Genomic DNA, 18,235 nt, shown 5'->3' on the forward strand with positions numbered 1-18,235 from the left:
CCCATCTAATCCCTCCTACTGACTCTGGCCCTTTGGCCATGCTTCCCCGCAGCCTAGGGGAGTCCTACTGACTCTGGCCCTTGGGCTGTGCAGCCCTGAGGCTGATGGCAGCCATATTCACTTTAACCAAAAGGCTACCACGCCCTTGCCTCACCCCCAGGGTGATGGGGTGTACTTGCCAAGCAACAGAGAACGCGGGCAATGGTCGTGACCTACTAAAAAGGACCCGAGCGAGGGGAGACCGCTTGTTAATCGCTGCAAAGCAAGATGAAGACCGACAAACTATTTAAGTGATTATTAGAGAACCAACTACAGACAAGACTGCAGCAACAGTGCCAAGCATAACTGATGCAGCAGATCACAGGGCAGCAGCAGCTGCTGATGCGTGAACTGGCCGACCAGCACCAGACTCAACAGGAGAGGCTGATGCAGCAAATGGCGCAACTGTTGCAACCCAGGGGGGCCCCTCTCCCCAACCAAGCAGGAGCAGATGCAGGACCCATACCCGCCAACCTCCCCATGCGACTCATGAAGATGGGGCCCCAGGGATGACTTCGAAGCCTTTCTGGTAACTTGAGACAGCAGCCACCACCGCATGGTAGCCACCCGCACACTGGGCCACCCTCTTGGTCCCCTACCTCATGCGCCCTGCCCAGTCCACATTCTAGAACCTACACACCCTACATGCTCTCGACTACGGGAAGGTAAAGGCCGCTATCCTAGACCAAGCAGGCATCAGTGCCAATACCTACCACCAGCACTTCCGCCAGGCACAGTCCTGGAGACGTGGGTATCGTTCCTGGTGGTGGTTAGACCCTAAAAAAAAAAAAAAAAATGGTCGGGGGCCAAAGTGGTCCTCGAGCAATGCACCCAGATCCTCCCCAGCAGGGAAAAGGAATGGGTACAGCAGCATCGACCAGCTACCCTCGCCGAAGCTGTAGAATTAAGGGAGAATTACCTGGTGGCAGAAGCCCCGGAGCCACAACTGCAGAAGCCAGAAATCCCGAGGGGAAGAAATGGTACAGCCAGAGGCAGCCCTCATAGCAACAAACTGGGGAGAGCACGGCGCCTACCCCGAGCCCTCTATCAGTTCAAGCCACAAAGAGAGGCGGCCAGCTGGCAGAGTATCAACCTGGAGGGAGGGAGACCCGCCGGGGGGAGTCCCCCCTCCAAAGACAGAAGCACCCACTGGAGGAAACCAAGACTGGTGCTATGAGTGCGGAGAGGAGAGGCACTTCCGCTGGGACTGCCCATACATGGACTGTAGCTATGATCGAGTATGGGTAGCCAGCCCAACAAAAAGACCCAGAGAAGCTCATGGTACCCCTACGGGTGAACAGGACCCTGACGCAGACCCTGGTAGACACCGGATGCAGCCAGACTCTTATCCGGGATGGCGTGATCTCTATTCCCAAGCCGACTGGCACCGAGATACAGTTGCAGTGCGTCCACAGAGATGTCTGCCTTTATCCAATTGCTAAGGTTAAGCTGGAGTTTGCCCAACACAACGCGGTCCTCCAGGTTGGGGGTTGCCCCCAAATTAGCCTACCCTGTGATCTTGGGCACTATTGGCCCTGGTTCAAGGAACTCTTAAGAGGTTATGATTGTCGAAACTCAGGAGGGGACAAGAAAGGGCTTCTGCAGAGAGGGCTACTTGGCTGACCAGCAGATCCCAACCCGGGGGAGGGCCCTTCCGACCATCTGGGAGCAGATGGTGGACCCTATCCTAAACCATGCCTGGGAACATGCAATGACCCCCAGCCCAGAAACAGGGGACAGTGCCTGTCACCCACAATGGCCCCGCTTTGAGATTCATAGGTTCCACCTCTACCGGTGGTCAAAGATCCCCAGACGCAGAAGACCTCTGACAACTGCTGGTTCTACAAAGGCTACGGCATGATCTCCTCCTCCTCCTCGGGAAAAAGACTACCGTCCAAAGGGTGGCCCGACAGTTCTCCTGGCCAGGTATCCATCAGGAGGTAAAGGATTACTGCGCTTCTTGCCTGGAGTTCCAGCAGGCTGGACCAAAGGAGATATCCAAGGCACCCCCAAGGCACCCCTCATCCCCTTACCTGTGATAGGGGTCCCCTTTGAACACACCGGCCTAGACCTGATAGGGCCACTGGAAAGGAGCAGGGTGGGAAACTGCTACATCCTGGAGATCACTGACTATGCCACTTGCTACCCTGAAGCCGTCCTTTTGTGGACAGCCACGGCACCTAAGATCGCCACAGAGCAAGTGAAAGTCTTCGCCAGGGTGGGGATACCGCGAGAGATCCTAACCGATCAAGGTACCAACGTGACATCCATCTGATGGCTGAAATCTGCCACTTACTCAACATCCAGGCTCTCAAGACCTTGGCATACCACCACTCCAGGGAAGTGGAACTGACTCTGGCCATTAGGCCGCACTTCCCCCTAGGCCAGGGGAGTCCTATTGACGCCGGCCCTTGGGCCACGCAGCCCTGAGGCTGAGGGCAGCCATACTGACTTTAACCAGGGGGCTACCACGCCCTTGCCCCACCCCCAGGATGACAGGGAGTACTTGCCCTGCGACACACCCTTATAGAGGTTTTGATGTAGCATGTGAACACTGCATAACAAGTTCCTGAATCTTTCCTCTGGTAATAATACACTGCCTCCCTAGAAATCTAGAATCACTCTAGAATGAAATTTGTGTTGGAAAAAGTAAGGATTTCACCTATTAAGGGGCCTAGCCTCTTGAATAAGGAAGATGTAAACTGAAGTTTGTAAGACCTTCTCTGGCTTTGAGAGGCCAAATCGTCTAAATAGGGATAAACCAAAAATACCATGCCTTCTTAAATGGGCTGCTACTGCAGATAGGCATTTGGTAAAAAACATAGGCACAGCGGGAAGGCCAAATGGTAGGACCTTGCTCTGAAAATGGTCTTGACCGAATGTATAATGAAGATACTCCTGGTGTGACGGTGTATAGAAACATGCATCTTTCAATCAGAACTGCAAACCAATCTAGGGTGGAAAGAAAGAACAACAGGTGCAAGAGTCAACATTCTGAATCGGAATTTCATGTTCTAATTGTTGAGTTTCCTTAGATCCAGTATTGACTGAAGCCCTTCATTTTTTTTGGTATCAGGAAATATCAATAAAATCCATGGTTTCTGAATTCTCTTGGGACACCTCTATGCTCTTGCTTGTATCAGGGCACCTTTTTCTACTTTTACTCTCTACTTTTTATAGGAGGGATCCTTGAATAGGGAAGTGGGGAGGGCTGAACAGAAGAAGAGTATCTAATTGAATGGTATTGTGATGTTACATCCCATATTCTTTATTGAAATATGCTTATGATATGATAACAGATCTTACAAGACCCATCTTGCATTAAAATGTATCATTGGAAAGGTTAAAAGAACAGGAGTTCTTGTGGCACCTTATGATACCTTATCCAATTTATATGGATGTATCATTTCTGTATCTAAAGTTACGAATACTGACTATGTAACAATTACAATTGACAGTGTACGTGGGAAACACCCACCCACACAACAGGCCATCAGCCAGAAATAATAAGTCTTTGAAGATACTCATCTCTCCTTCCTGGGACATTGCTTTGACACTACAAGGTCAGGTGGTCATGTCACTTGGTACTAAACACCACCTTGGACACTGCTGGTACTTTTCCATTGGAAACAAAGGCTTCCCGCCTTATGTAAATTCTATTTAAGGCTGGAGAGTAAAGCAAACAGGACTCTTCTCCATCACCTTCCTGCCTTAGGAAAAAAAAAAAAAAAAAAAAAAAAACACTGCTGAAAGTACCTGAAGAGACAAAGGAACTGAGTGATGGGAAAGGCAAGGGCTGAGTCCAGACTAAGACAAGAGTCTAGTCTGTAAAGAGAAATAACTGGAACTCTAAACTACAGAAACGCTGCAACTTGCCTAAAACAACATTTAGAGTGAGAAATTACTTCTTGAAAGCAGTCTATAAGATCTTAAGCTTGGTATGAGTGTTTTGTTTTATTTGCTTGGTAATCTGCTTTGTTCTGTTTGCTATCCCTTATAATCATTTAATAAACTTATTTCTTGTTTATAACATAACCCAGATTGTGTAATTCATATCTGGAGGGGGGGCTGGGGAAAGAAGCTGTGCATCTCTCTCCACATTGAATTTTTATAAGCTTGTGCTGTGCAGATCTTGCTATACAGCACAAGACAATATTACTTTGGGTTAACTCCCCAAAAGAGGATGTGCACTTGAGTGCTGGGCAATTTCCTAGCTGAATCTCCCCATAGAAAGCTGCTGGCAGACTTTGTGTGATTCTACAGCTGGTGCATCCCTACATGTGTATGTGTGCTGCCAGAAGCCGGAGAGCATGATTCAGCAAAACAGGGAGAGGGAGGAGGCCAAGCTAGTGGAGTAGGCTGGCTCAGTGAAAACCCAGCACATCAGGTGGCATCCTGGACAGGAGGATTGGGGGTCCCACCCATCACAGGTATACGCTTCCTTTATCTCTAAAATCCACTTGCCTAAGGTGATGGACATCCATTCATAGTAGAAATGAGACAGGTCAAAAAGCAGGTCAGGAAGTAGGTAATTCAGGAATTCGCTTGGAGCACTTGATTCTTACGTCAAACCTATGGCCTAACATTTGAAAAAGAGAGCATAATCCAAGGATGCTTTATCTTCATTTGAGGTTTGAACACGCTCGCTGAGAATCATAGACTTTAAGGTCAGAAGGAACCATTATGATCGTGTAGTCTGACCTCCTGCACAAAGCAGGCCACAGAATCTCACCCACCCACTCCTGTATCAAACCCCTAACCTATGTCTGAGCTACTGAAGTCCTCAAATCGTGGTTTAAAGACTTCAAGATGCAGAGAATCCACCAGCAAGTGACCCTTGCCCCACACTGCAGAGGAAGGTGAAAAACCCCCAGGGCTTCTGCCAATCTGCCCTGGAGGAAAATTCCTTCCCGATCCCAGATATGGCGATCAGCTAAACCCTGAGCATGTGGGCAAGACTCACCAGCCAGACACCCAGGAAATAATTCTCTGTAGTAACTCTCATCCCACCCCATCTAACATTCCATCACAGGCCACTGGGCATATTTACCGCTAATAGTCCAAAATCAATTAATTGCTAAAATTAGGCTATCCCATCATACCATCCCCTCCATAAACTTATCAAGCTTAGTGTTGAAGCCAGATATGTCTTTTGCCCCCATTGCTCCCCTTGGAAGGCTGTTCCAGAACTTCACTCCTCTAATGGTTAGAAACCTTGGTCTAATTTAAAGTCTAAACTTCCTGATGGCCAGTTTATATCCATATGTTCTTGTGTCCACATTGGTACTGAGCTTAAATCATTCCTCTCCCTCCCTGGTATTTATCCCTCTGATGACTTGTTGCTGTGAATATTTTCTTCTCTAGCCGTAACAAAAGATGAAGAAGACAGCAAATAAAATTATTTGTGTAACCTGAACATGGGACCAGTCTCTCTTTTATAAGGCTGTAAAAGACTCAACAATCTTGCCACACCAACACTTTCATCAGTGGAACATTTCCCTTCTATTTCTTGATCTGTTGCACATAATCAGTTTGAGTCACAGGCTCTTCTTCCTCCTCTAGTAGCGTATCAGGCACTAGGATAGAAAAATGCTCTCCATGAAAAGGATGACTAGGTGAAGGCCAATATGACCAAGCCACCAAACGTGGCATATGCCAATCCTGCCAGCTACCAAACTCTGACACTATCATTGCCTGTGGGGTGAGATAACTTTAGACTGCCTTCTGAGGCACAAAAGTCTTGATTAAAGCAGCTAATAGACCTCCGTAGCTCTGACCCAATCCAACCTTGGATCAGATAAAGAAATTATTGGAGAAGTGACCAATGACAGCATCTGAAAAACAAAACGAGGAGATGGGAGAACCTAATGGTGTCTTCAGGAAAAAAGGAATCTGAGGAGCTCTCTTGTAAGAGAGAGATGGGAAGCTTTATCTTATTTCTAAGCATATTTTTAGATTTTTATCTATTTAAATTTTCAGTTGCAGGAAATTATGGATTGTCAGACTATTATTTAGTGACAGTAGGCACAGCTTCAAAAAGTTAAAGCTTTATAAGCATTGAAACAAACTGTCAACACCATATGTGAAAATGTACAAACCAAACTAAGTTTTGAAGCAGAATTTTCTTATTTTGCCTATCTGTACATTTTGGTTATCGTTGGAAATATTTTTCATGGTTTGAGTGTACAGTGAAATCAATGTTTACAGACATTTACTGACTACAATTTAATCCTGTCAAGCCTACTTATGTTGCATCACTTAATCCTCAGATTTAATAGGCCTAGCTGCCAAGGCCTCCTGTAAAATAAGGGCTTGAAGTCTATTTAGTCTTTCTGTGCTCAGGACTAAAAGTGCTGCCTATTGCATCGTACCTAATTACTTTTTTTTTTAAAATGTTACAGGTTACTACAAGTGGAAAGAGTGCTTCAAGTTGATTTGTCCTCATCAGCAAAAAAAGAAGCGGTTCAGTGGTACTCATCAGCTTTGTTGATTACGCCAAAGAGTTGTAATGAGGCACTGGTTAAGACATCAGCATGCAGCCAGAAATTGTTGGAATCCATCCACAAATGGTATGCATAGTTACATGACACAATTACATAACAATTAATTACAATCCCAAAGTAATTTTTTTTTTTTAATTCTTGCATTTACTTTGGTCTTCATCATTTTTAAGCATCAATGAGAAGATAATTAGCCACTAAATCTTTTACACTATGGAGGACCTGGTTAAACACAACACTCAGTGGCACCTTACAAGCTGTAAGTGCTCTCAGACTAAATTTGGCATGGTTGGAGACAAAGTACATTGAGCATCAGGAAAATGCTGAAAATGCCAGGACAAGTGCCAGTAGGGGTAGAAACTTGCTTTGTACTAGGTCCCATGGCATTTGTGTTTCGAGAAGAACACCTGCTTCCTCTGCAGTAAGCCCATAGCCATCCATCAAGCACAGTTTTAACACAGGAGAAGCTATATTAGAGAGAACGTTGCATGGAAAGTAAAGTTAAGTAAGTGCATTGACCCAAAAGGCACCCATGCATATGACATTGTGTATTACATCGAGTGCTACACCGAGAAAGTATAGTACCATAAGGTAAAAGCAATAGAAAAATACCAATTTTACAACTGCAAACTGTGCAAATCAGCTGGAGTTCATAAATTACCTTGCAGATGGGACAGGAATGTGGTGGTAATGGCCAATGCAGAAGCCAAGTACAGAGAAATATCTGTTTTGAATGGGATTGAGGAGGAACAAATGCTCAGCAGAAAGGCTTTGAAAGCACTTATTGAAGATGAATTGTAGGATATGGACATAGTTTTTAGCAATCCTATCCTCAGAAACAAATCACAGTGCATATCCTTAAAAGCTGCAAAAGATATCCACTATCAAAAGTGGAAGAAAGCACCAATGTCAACAGTAATATGAAGACTGTTTGCAGCTGTGAAGTTTTTATGGAAAAGCATTTTGTCCTGCAGTATGTGGATGCCAAACCTGAAACAATAATGCCACATGACCTGTATTACTACTTCAAGCAGTGCATCCGTGGTTGCAGTGACTTCAGCACCAGAAAGTATGATAAGCAAGTGGAATACAAGCCTGCCAACTTGTCACAATGCCTCATGTACTAGTGCTTGAATGAAAGCCAGGCTTCCAATACATATGACAACTGTGTGGCATATGTGTGATCTATCACAAGTGGCTGTTGGTTTAACAATTCATTCCAAAACCTGCAGCAAATTCCACAGCATTGGCTCCTCAACTGACTTCAACAAAGTACTCAACCTGGAGATTGCAGTCACAAATGAGGTTCTTCACCCCATGGAACTGAATGAAGGGTTGTACATTTCCCCAGACCTCACCAGGGGTAGGTTTATATTTTGTGCTGCCAATAACTTAGACTTCCTTGACTGTACAACAGATAAAGGTACCCTTCATGTTACTCTTGTGGTCTGCTATCAGGAGCATATTAGCAGGGACCAGTCCCAATCTCGAGTGCTGTCTGGACCAGCAAAGAACCATTCCCTGAAGGAGTTTCCTAACTCACTTTCCTACCAAGGTCCAAAATTTTTGAGCCAAGAGTGCAGTGTTCAATGTAACATCAGTTAAACTGATTATAGAGCTTTTTACATTCACTAACCTTGACCTCTGTCAAGGCTGCTTCCCCACTCTGAACTTTAGGGTATAAATGTGGGGGCCTGCATGAAAACTTCTAAGCTTAACTACCAGCTTAGATCTGGTCCGCTGCCACCACTCCCAAATGTGCTAATTCCCTTCCCTGGGTAGCCTTGAGAGACTCTTCACCAATTCCCTGGTGAATACAGATCCAAACCCCTTGGATCTTAAAACAAGGAGAAATTAACCATACCCCCCTCCTATCTCCCACCAACTTCTGGTGGATCAAGATCCAACCCCCTTGGATCTAAAAACAAGGAAAAATCAATCAGGTTCTTAAAAAGAAGGCTTTTAATTAAAGAAAAAGGTAAAAATCATCTCTGTAAAATCAGGATGGAAACTAACTTTACAGGGTAATCAAACTTAAAGAGCCCAGAGGAATCTCCTCTAGCCTTAGGTTCAAAGTTACAGCAAACAGAGATAAACACTCTAGCAAAAAGGTACATTTACAAGTTGAGAAAACAAAGATAAAAACTAACACACCTTGTCTGGCTGTTTACTTACAAGTTGGAAATATGAGAGACTTGTTCAGAAAGATTTGGAGAGCCTGGATTGATGTCTGGTCCCTCTCAGTCCCAAGAGCGAACAACCCGCAAAACCAAGAGCACAAACAAAAGCCTTCCCCCCACCAAGATTTGAAAGTATCTTGTCCCCTTATTGGTCCTTTGGGTCAGATGTCAGCCAGGTTACCTGAGCTTCTTAACCCTTTACAGGGAAAAGGATTTTGGAGTCTCTGGCCAGGAGGGATTTTATAGTACTGTACACAGGAGAGCTGTTACCCTTCCCTTTATAGTTATGACAACCTCACTTTGTTATTATGCAAAAGTGTGATGCACTCCACAGGCAAAATTTAAAAAAAAAAAAAAAAAAAAAAAAAAAATCACTAAAAATGGCTTCAGCTAAAAGAGACAGAAGACCTTTCCTCAAATGATCTGGACACCCAGGAAATATACTACACCATTTCAGGAAAAAGGTACATTTCAATATGGTCAGCCTTTACATCAGCATTACACAAGGTGCCAGAGTAAATGATTCTTGTAAGTATCATGCCAATCATACCTCCTAGCCCCACTGGTTGCTCAGTTCAGTTAATTTTCCTTATGCATCTGAAATGCATGCACAAATACGAGTTAACCACATACTACCTTGCAAGAAAAATGTTCCGGCAAGTGAATTGCTCAAAGAATTTCATCATTGCATGGTGTAATGAAGCTGCTGCCTCATATTGTTCAGTGGAGTTTCTTCTTAGTTCCTATGAGGAGGCCGACACTAAAATTATCTTGCATGCCACCAACGTAACAGGGAGGTGCTAACTCTGGATTTTGGCACAAGACAGATGTTCTAGTGCTCTCTGAGAGATGCTACCAACGAGTTTCACAAGATTCCATATTTTTGCCTGGTTCTGAGGAACATAATCACTGTACATCCCTCAGGGTTTGGTCCTATCACTTGGCCCGTTAAAAGCTACTGTACTGCCAGGTTTCCACTCCACTTCAGGATGTGACATTACTGTAAGGCTGACTGGAAGGACCAAATTATCTTACTGGAAGCCATTTGATTCAGCCTCTGAAGATTCCTTCTCACTCTGAAGGTGCTTGGGAAAAGCTGAGACAGTCACTGATGAGGTCATAAATGTACTGGAGGCATTCATATGCAGTTTAACATTTGAAGACCAACATTACAACACTTGCAGAGCTATGCTGGTGGATGTTTTTCAAGAAGCAGACAAACGAAAAAATGCACCACCGACATAGGGTGAATTTATACTTGCCATTAGAAGGGCAAATTACCAAGCAACATAACATCAGGGATGATTAAGCGCATCCAAAACTACCCTCCCCTATAAGGCATGAATGAGTTTCGGAGGGATGGATTTGTCACACCAGTTATGTGTGAAATACCATGTGGTCCCAAATCAATCCTTCAGTTAATCAAATGCTTCTGTACGAAGACCAGATTCTCACTACCCTGCAAATGTCTGGTCAGCAGCCTGCCTTGTACGGAGAGTACAAGTGCAGCGTGGATGAGGATCAGTGTGACTGTGCATCTAGCAGTGGTGACCTACTGATTATGACTTTGATGAATAAGTGTTTTCAGTCCTACATGTCACGGACAACTTCCCTAGGATTAGCCAAAAATCAATGTGGTTTTTTTAGGTAAGCGAAGTATACTGGTATTAAATTTCCTAGAATATATTGTTAGGATATAGATATTCAGGCCTGTCTGCAAAAACCTATACTTTAAAAATTTAGGTGTATTCTTATCACTAAGCTAGTTATAGAGGTATAAAAGAAAGAATCAAAAGCACTGTCTGTCTGTGTAAGAGCCTTCTCTAACTGTGACAGTCTGAGGCCGTGTTAGGCTAAGGCCTTTGGCTAAGTAGCAGAGGCAGCCATAAGCTGGGAAGTGTATGGTCACATTCCAAACTAGTCCCATTGAAATAAGGTGCTATTGGGCTGTTAGGAATCCAATCCTGTCCTGATAACGCCTATCACCTCCAGAGAAAGGGCAGAGCCTAGAAGATGTAAAAGGAAACTTAAGTTTGATAGCATCCTGTCTGGCAAGAACTCACTTATGAATAGCTGGGATGTGAAATCCTCATTTCTTTGTTGTTCTATCACTCTAGTCCCCATTTCCCTATTGTTAGTCTGTATAATCTCTGTCTCGTTCTGTAATTGTTTGTCTGCTGTATAATTAATTTTGTTGGGTGTAAACCAATTAGGGTGGTGGAATATAATTGGTTAAATAATTATGCTACAATATGTTAAGATTGGTTAAGGTATAGCTAAGCAGAACTCAAGTTTTACTATATAGTCTGCAGTCAGAGGAAGTAGTGGGGAGGAAATGGGAACAGGGACACAGACAAAGCTCTGTGGTGTCAGAGCTGGGAAGGGGGACACTGAGAAAGGAAACTGGAAGCTTGCTGGAAGTTCATCCCAATAAACATCGAATTGTTTGCACCTTCAGACTTCGGGTATTGTTGCTCTCTGTTCATGCGAGACGGACCAGAGAAGTGAGAGGGTGAAGGAATAAGCCCCCTAACACATATCTACCTAACTGTTCTAGGTTTGTCATGTTTGGTATCACTGTTTTCGTGGGACAAAGAGCTTTCAAATTATATCAAACTCAGTACAATGTCGTTGGAAATGGGTTATCAAAATTTCCACCAACTGTAGGACATGGAGCTGGGGAGAAAGGGATTAGGGGGATCAGTGAGCATGTCCCCTCTGCCACGTGGCAAAGGTTGACACCATTGAAATTATGATTATGTAGATTTTTGTGAATCAAATGACACCCCCACTTACCTTTCATTCATTAACTTGCCCATAAAATGAGATTTTACTACATTACCCCCCTAGACTGAATAAGATCCAATGGCTAAAAGTTGACCGTAAACAAATTCAGATGAAATAAGATGTACATTTTTAACAGTGAGAGTAATTAACCTTTGGAACAACTTACCAGTGGTTGCGGTGGATTCTCTATTATTGGAAATCTTTCAATAAAGATTCGTTTTTCAAAAAGATATGCTCTAGTTCTAACAGGAGTTATTTCAGTGAAGCTCTAGTTTAGGGCCTACGTTATATAGATCAGACTAGATGATCACAATGGTCCATTCTGGCATCAAAATGTATGGGCTATATGAATGCTTAGCTTGCAAGCAGGCTGAGGTGTAAATCTACCCCACACTAGCCTCCCAGGCACTAAGTATCCATGTAGATCCTGCTACTACACACTAAAAGTTCTATAGGTGCTTTGATCTAAGCACACTACAGAATTCTCAGTTTGTGGCAGCAGGTTCCACACAGACACTTAGTGCACGTGAAGCTAACATGAGGTAGAGTTATACCCCTATTTACCAAGAATTAGGTGGTCATACAGACAAGACCTATAACTCAGCCAAACCTGAACAAAGTTTCACAGGACATGCAAAAAGTACATCTCTATCCCCAAGGATTTATTCCTGCATCATCTCAAAGACCAGTTGCATACAATTGGTGTGTTGACACCTTCTCAAAAAAATTTCAAGAATATTTTATAATGAAACGTGTTAAGAGAACCTATAGGACCGCTACCAGCTCCCCATATAATTTTTAAGGCTACCTGCAATATTTAGACCCATTCTCCTTCCATCTACAATCCTGGCTATACTTTCAGCAGCAGATAATTACTTTCAGTTCTCATTTTCTAATGAGAAAAATATCAGGAGCCCAATGAGATCACTTCATATGGTAAAAACTAGAGTGGCCACAGGGCAAACAAAGTTGCTGAAAGAACAGTTGGGCTCCTGGTAGAAGGGGCACTTTCAAATTGCTATTCCCTCCCTGATTCTTCCCTCTTATATCCTGTTACTTCCCTTCTGTATTCCTCTTCCTTTCCCCATAGGGAAACTTCACTTTAAAGCAGCCTAGTTGTTGCTGAGTAGTACAGCTTGGATGCAGAGGGAAATAAGTTATTCCAGTGGTTCTCAAACTGTGGGTTGGGACCCCAAAGTGAGTCACAAGCCCATTTTAATGGGGTCACCAGGACAGGCCTTAGACTGACCCCAAGCCTGACCCCACCACCCAGGGCTGAAGCCCAAGCTGCAATTCCTGGGGCCAAAGCCCAACGGCTTCAGCCCGGGGTGAAGGGGCTTGGGCTCTGGCCCCCGGGCCCCCTGGGCTCGGGTGAGCTCAGGCTTCGGTCCCCCCTCCTGGGGTCATGTAGTAATTTTTGTTGTCAGAAGGGGGGGTCACAGTGCAATGAAGTTTAAGAATCCCTGGCTTATTCCTTTTGAAGCACCACTGCTAATGATCCTCCTGCAGCTGCATTTCAAAACTATTTCTCTGCAGCCTAGTCATTCCATTCAGCAGAGAAAAAACAGGAAAGGATGGAGGTAAAGGCCAAGAGGGGTAAATAAGGCTTTAGGAGACAAGTCTCTACAGCTATTCTACTGAACAGGGAAGTCAAATTAAGAGAAAATATTCTCTCTATTTCGACCTCCCACCTTTACCCATTCACAACACAGCTGGCACAGTGATTTGCCAGATTCTTTATGGTGATGAAATCCCAAACCTGGAGATCTGAATATTGATGCATAGCTATTATATTGTTTTGGAAAAATCCACGTCCACACCAGATTAAGCCCTGGTCTACCCTACAGGATTAGGTCAAATTTAGCCGTGTTAGGTCTAAGCAACCCCATTCCATCAACCTAAAGGGCTCTTAAAATCGACTTCTGTACTCCTCCCCGATGAGGGGAGTAGTGCTAAAATCGACCTTGCTGGGTCAAATTTAGGGTAGTGCGGACACAAATCGACGTTATTGGCCTCCAGAAGCTATCCCAGAGCGCTCCAATGTGACCATTCTGGACAGCACTTTCAACTCTGATGCACTAGCCAGGTACACAGGAAAAGCCTCGGGAACTTTTTAGTTTCGTTTCCTGTTTGGTCAGTGTGGCGAGTTCAGAAGCACAGGTGACCAGGCAGACTCCCCAGAATCGCAAACGAGTTCCAGCATGGAGCAAACAGGAGACACTGGATCTGATTGCTGTATGGGGAGAAGAATTTGTGCATTCAAGAATTTGAACTCTGATCAAAAAGAAATGCTAATATGTATGCCAAAATCGCACAGGGCACAATGGACAAAGGCTACAACAGGGGCACACAACAGTGCCGCGTGAAAGTCAAGGAGCTCAGGCAAGCCTACCAAAAGACAAAGGAGGCAAACGGTCGCTCTGGGTCAGAGCCCCATACATGCCGCTTCTATGATCAGCTGCATGGCATTCTGGGGGGGACCCTATCACTACCCCACCACTGTCCATGGACACCTGCAAGGGGCGAGTCTCACACAACACAGGAGGATTTTGTGGATGAGGAAGAGGAGGATGCGCAGCAGGCAAGCGATGAATCAGTTCTCCCTGGCAGCCAGCACCTTTTCATCACCTGGAGCCAATACCCTCCCAAGGTGGGATCCCTGACCCTAAAAGTGGAGAAGGCACCTCTGGTGAGTGCACATTTGTAACTACAGTACAGGGTTTAAAAGCAATAAATGTTTAATTTGCCCTGAAGATTTGGGATGCATTCGTGGCCAGTACAGCTACTGGAAAAGTCTGTTAACGTATCTAGGGATGGAGCGGGAATCCTCCAGGGACATCTCCATGAAGCTCTCCTGGAGGTACTCTGAAAGCCTTTGCAGAAGGTTTCTGGGGAAGGCTGCCTTATTTCGTCCTCCACAGTAGGATACTTTCCCATGCCAAGCCAGTAGCAAGTAGTCTGGAATCATTGCAGCACAAAGCATGGCAGCGAATGGTCCTGGGTTTTGGTCACATTCAAGCAACATTCAGTCAATATCTTTCTGTGTTAGCCTCAGGAAAGTGATACCATCCATGGTCACCAGATTGAAACAGGGGAATTTTTGTAAGGGAAAAGTAAAAGGACCTCATTCATGCTGGGCTGTTTGCATTTAGCTAAAAGGGATCATCCCTGAGAATAGCCACGCGGTGGGGGACAGGGATGAAGAGATCATCCCAAATAGCCACGTGGAGGAGTGAGGAGAGGTGTGTGCTGCACATCCACCCAAAAAGCACAGCCTCTCCTTTTAAATGGCAAACCTATCTGGCATTGCTTGCTATGGGAAAGGAGGGTGCTGCAGTTTGAAAACATTCCCACATGTTATGAAGGCGTTAGAAGCCAAACCCACGTACCCTTTGGCTTACCATGGCTGCCTGGAAACCGAATTCTGTTGCCCAGCTGAATGTGATGTGTAACCATACCAGCAGGCGCTCAATATAAAAAGTAAATGCGACCCCGTACCTACATGCGCGGCCACCTATGAATTGCTTGATTCACTGTGAAAGAGTCTCCCTTTTGTTCTCAGAAATGTATCAGCTTAAATTTTACTCTCCCTTTTTATCCACCCGCAGGTGCAAATGTTTCTATGTTCCCCCTATCATCTCTGTCCCTGAGGTTATTGGAGATTAGAAGGTGAAAAAAATGCACTCATGATGACATGTTTTCCGAGCTCATGCAGTTCTCCCGCACTGATAGGGCACAGCTGAATGCATGGAGGCATTCAGTGGCAGAGTCCAGGAAAGCATTAAGTGAGCACGATAAGAAGAGGCAGGATGCAATATTGAGGCTAATGGGGGAGCAAACAGACATGCTCAGGCATCTGGTGGAACTGCAGGAAAGCCATCAAGAGCACAGACCACTGCTGCATCCACTGTACAACTGCCTGCCCTCCTCCCCAAGTTCCATATCCTCCTCACACAGACGTCCAAGAACACGAGGGGAGTGGGGGAGAGAGGCATGGAGAGGCTCCGGGCACCCAGCCACTCCACTCCAGAGTATGGCCCAAGCAACAGAAGGCTGCCATTCAAACAGTTTTGATTTGTAGTGTGGCTACAATAAGCAATGTGGCCTTGTCCTTCCCTCCTCCCCCACCCAGGCTCCCTTATCAGTTATCTCCCTTTTTTTTCTCCTTTTTTTCAAATTAATAAAGAAAGAATGCATGGTTTCAAAATAATAGTGACTTTGGGCATAAGCTTTTGTGAGTAAAAAACCTCACTTCTTCAGATGCATCTGAAGAAGTGAGGTTTTTTTACCCATGAAAGCTTATGCCCAAATAAATCTGTTAGTCTTTAAGGTACCACCGGACTCCTTGTTGTTTTTGTGGATACAGACTAGCATGGCTACCCCCTAATACTTGAATAGTGACTTTATTTCCTTTGCCAGCTGTGATCGAAGGGAGGACGGTGGTTGGCTTACAGGGTATTAAAATCAACAAAGGGAGTGGTTTTGCATTAAGGAGAAACACATACAACTGTCACACCATAGCCTGGCCAGTCATGAAACTGGTTTCCAAAGCCTCTCTGATGCGCAGCGCACCTACCTGTGCTCTTCTAATTGCCCTGATGTCTGGCTGTTCAAAACTGGCAGCCAGGCGATTTGCCTCAACCTCTCACCCCGCCATAAACGTCTCCCCCTTACTCTCACAGATATTATGGAGCACCCAGCAAGCAGTAATAACAATGGGAATATTGGTTGCACTGAGGTCTAACTCAGAAAGCAAACAGCATCAGGGAGCTTTTAAACGTCCAAAGACACATTCTACCACCATTCTGCACTTGCTCAGCCTATAGTTGAACTGCTTATTACTACTGTCCAGGCTGCCTGTGTATGGCTTCATGAGCCATGGGAGCAAAGGGTAGGCTGGGTCTCCAAGGATAACTATTGGCATTTCAACATCCCCAACAGTAATTTTCTGGTCTAGGAAGTAAAGTCCCTTCTTGCAGCTACTCAAACCAGAGTTCCTAAAGATGAGAGTGCCATGCACCTTCCCCAGCCATCCCACGTTGATGTCGGTGAAACATCCCTTGTGATCCACCAGTGCTTGCAGCACCATTGAGAAATACCCCTTGCGATTTATGTACTGGATGGCAAGGTGGTCCAATGCCAAGATAGACGGAATGCATATCCCTATCGCACCACCAGAGTTAGGGAAACCCATTGCAGCAAAGCCATCTACTATGACCTGCACATTTCCCAGAGTCACTACCCTTGTTAGCAGAACATCAGTGACTGCATTGACTACTTGAATCACTGCAGTCCCCACAGCAGATTTACCCACTCCAAATTGATTCCTGACTGACTGGCAGCAGTCAGGCATTGCAAGCTTCCACAGGCCTATTGCCACTTGCTTCTGAGCTGTCAGGATTGCTCTCATCTTAGTATTCCTGCACATCAGGGTGGGGAAAAGCAACTCACAGGAAAGTGACCTTACGCATGCGAAAGTTTTGCAGCCACTGGGAATCATCCCATACCGGCAACACTATGCGGTCCCACCAGTCTGTGCTAGTTTGCCGGGCCCAGAATTGGCGTTCCACTGTATCAACCAGCCCCACTGCCGCCATGATGTCCCAATTGCCGCAGCCCATGCTTTCAGGAATGTCTGTGCCCATGTCCTCCTCACAATTGACCTCGTGCTGCCGTCTCTTAGCCAGGTTCTGCACATACTACAGTATAATGCGTCAGGTGTTTACAATGCTGGCAACAGTAGCAGTGAGCTCCATGCTTGCCGTGCTATGGCGTCTGCATGGGTAACCCAGGAAAAAAGGCGTGAAATGACTGCCTGCAGTTGCTTTCACGGAGGGAGGGGAGATTGATGACATGTACCCAAAACCACCCACGACAATGTTTTTGCCCCATCAGGCATTAGAGCTTAACCCGGAATTTCAATGGGCAGCGGAAACTGCAGGAATTGTGGGATAGCTTCCCACAGTGCACCGCTCCGTGAGTCGATGCTAGCCACGGTAGTGAGGATGCATTCCGCCGACTTAATGCGCTTAGTGGGAACATACACATCGACTGTATAAAATCAATTTCTAAAAATCAACTTCTATAAAGCCGACTTAATTTCATAGTGTAGACGTAGCCTAACTAGGCCACAGATTATTTAAATGGCAAGGAATTGTTTTAGAACAATTATGTGTGAAGGAAAAGGGAGAAGATAGCTGGTGAAAGGGACAAGAGGCCTAATGAATTGACCAAGGGCCAAGACATTGTTGTATGCAGTTAAGATCCATAACATATAGAGAAGGAAATGCGTAGGATATAAAGACCCTGTTTCACCTTTGATCTCTGTTACTCCTACATAGATCATCAGACAGCCATCTATTGTCTTTGCTAGCTGGTGCTTGTTAGAAGACTAGTGACATCTGGTTCTCCCTTCTAATTACTTCATGGAAATTAAAAAGAAAAAACTATGGGAATTTAACAAAGTTGTACAGTTAAGCCATTAAAAAAAAAAAAAAAAAAAAAAAAAAAAACCAGAAAATGTCTATGATAAAGTTGAAAGAAAATGTAGTTTTTCTACACTTAACTCTGCCTCCAGTACTCTTATGCTTACATGCAACCAAACCCAAAAAACACTTAAATTTTGCAAATAGGTGGAAGCACAATTAAGATTGCCTGAATATTTCCAGTATAAAGGCTCAGTATAAGCACTTCTTCACAGAACACACAGTCAACCACTGAAATTCATTG

At 44.8% G+C, this 18,235-nt stretch overlaps 1 protein-coding gene across 5 annotated transcripts in view; it reads right to left on the bottom strand.

Moving 5' to 3' along the window:
• RLF (RLF zinc finger) overlaps nucleotides 1–18,235 on the bottom strand; it is a 109,125-nt gene that overhangs the window by 83,454 nt on the left and 7,436 nt on the right. Inside the window, exon 3 of one of the 5 annotated variants that reach the window (XM_034753865.1) lies at nucleotides 12,895–13,739. The exons of the other annotated variants lie outside the window; for them this stretch is intronic. Within the exon in view, the coding sequence (XP_034609756.1) occupies nucleotides 13,655–13,739 (85 nt within the window). The 3' untranslated portion in view covers nucleotides 12,895–13,654. Of the gene's footprint in view, nucleotides 1–12,894; nucleotides 13,740–18,235 lie in introns of those variants that run through there. 5 annotated transcript variants of the gene reach the window in all.

The sequence above is a fragment of the Trachemys scripta genome, chromosome 20 (assembly GCF_013100865.1).
Source record: "Trachemys scripta elegans isolate TJP31775 chromosome 20, CAS_Tse_1.0, whole genome shotgun sequence".
Classification (NCBI taxonomy): domain Eukaryota; kingdom Metazoa; phylum Chordata; order Testudines; family Emydidae; genus Trachemys; species Trachemys scripta.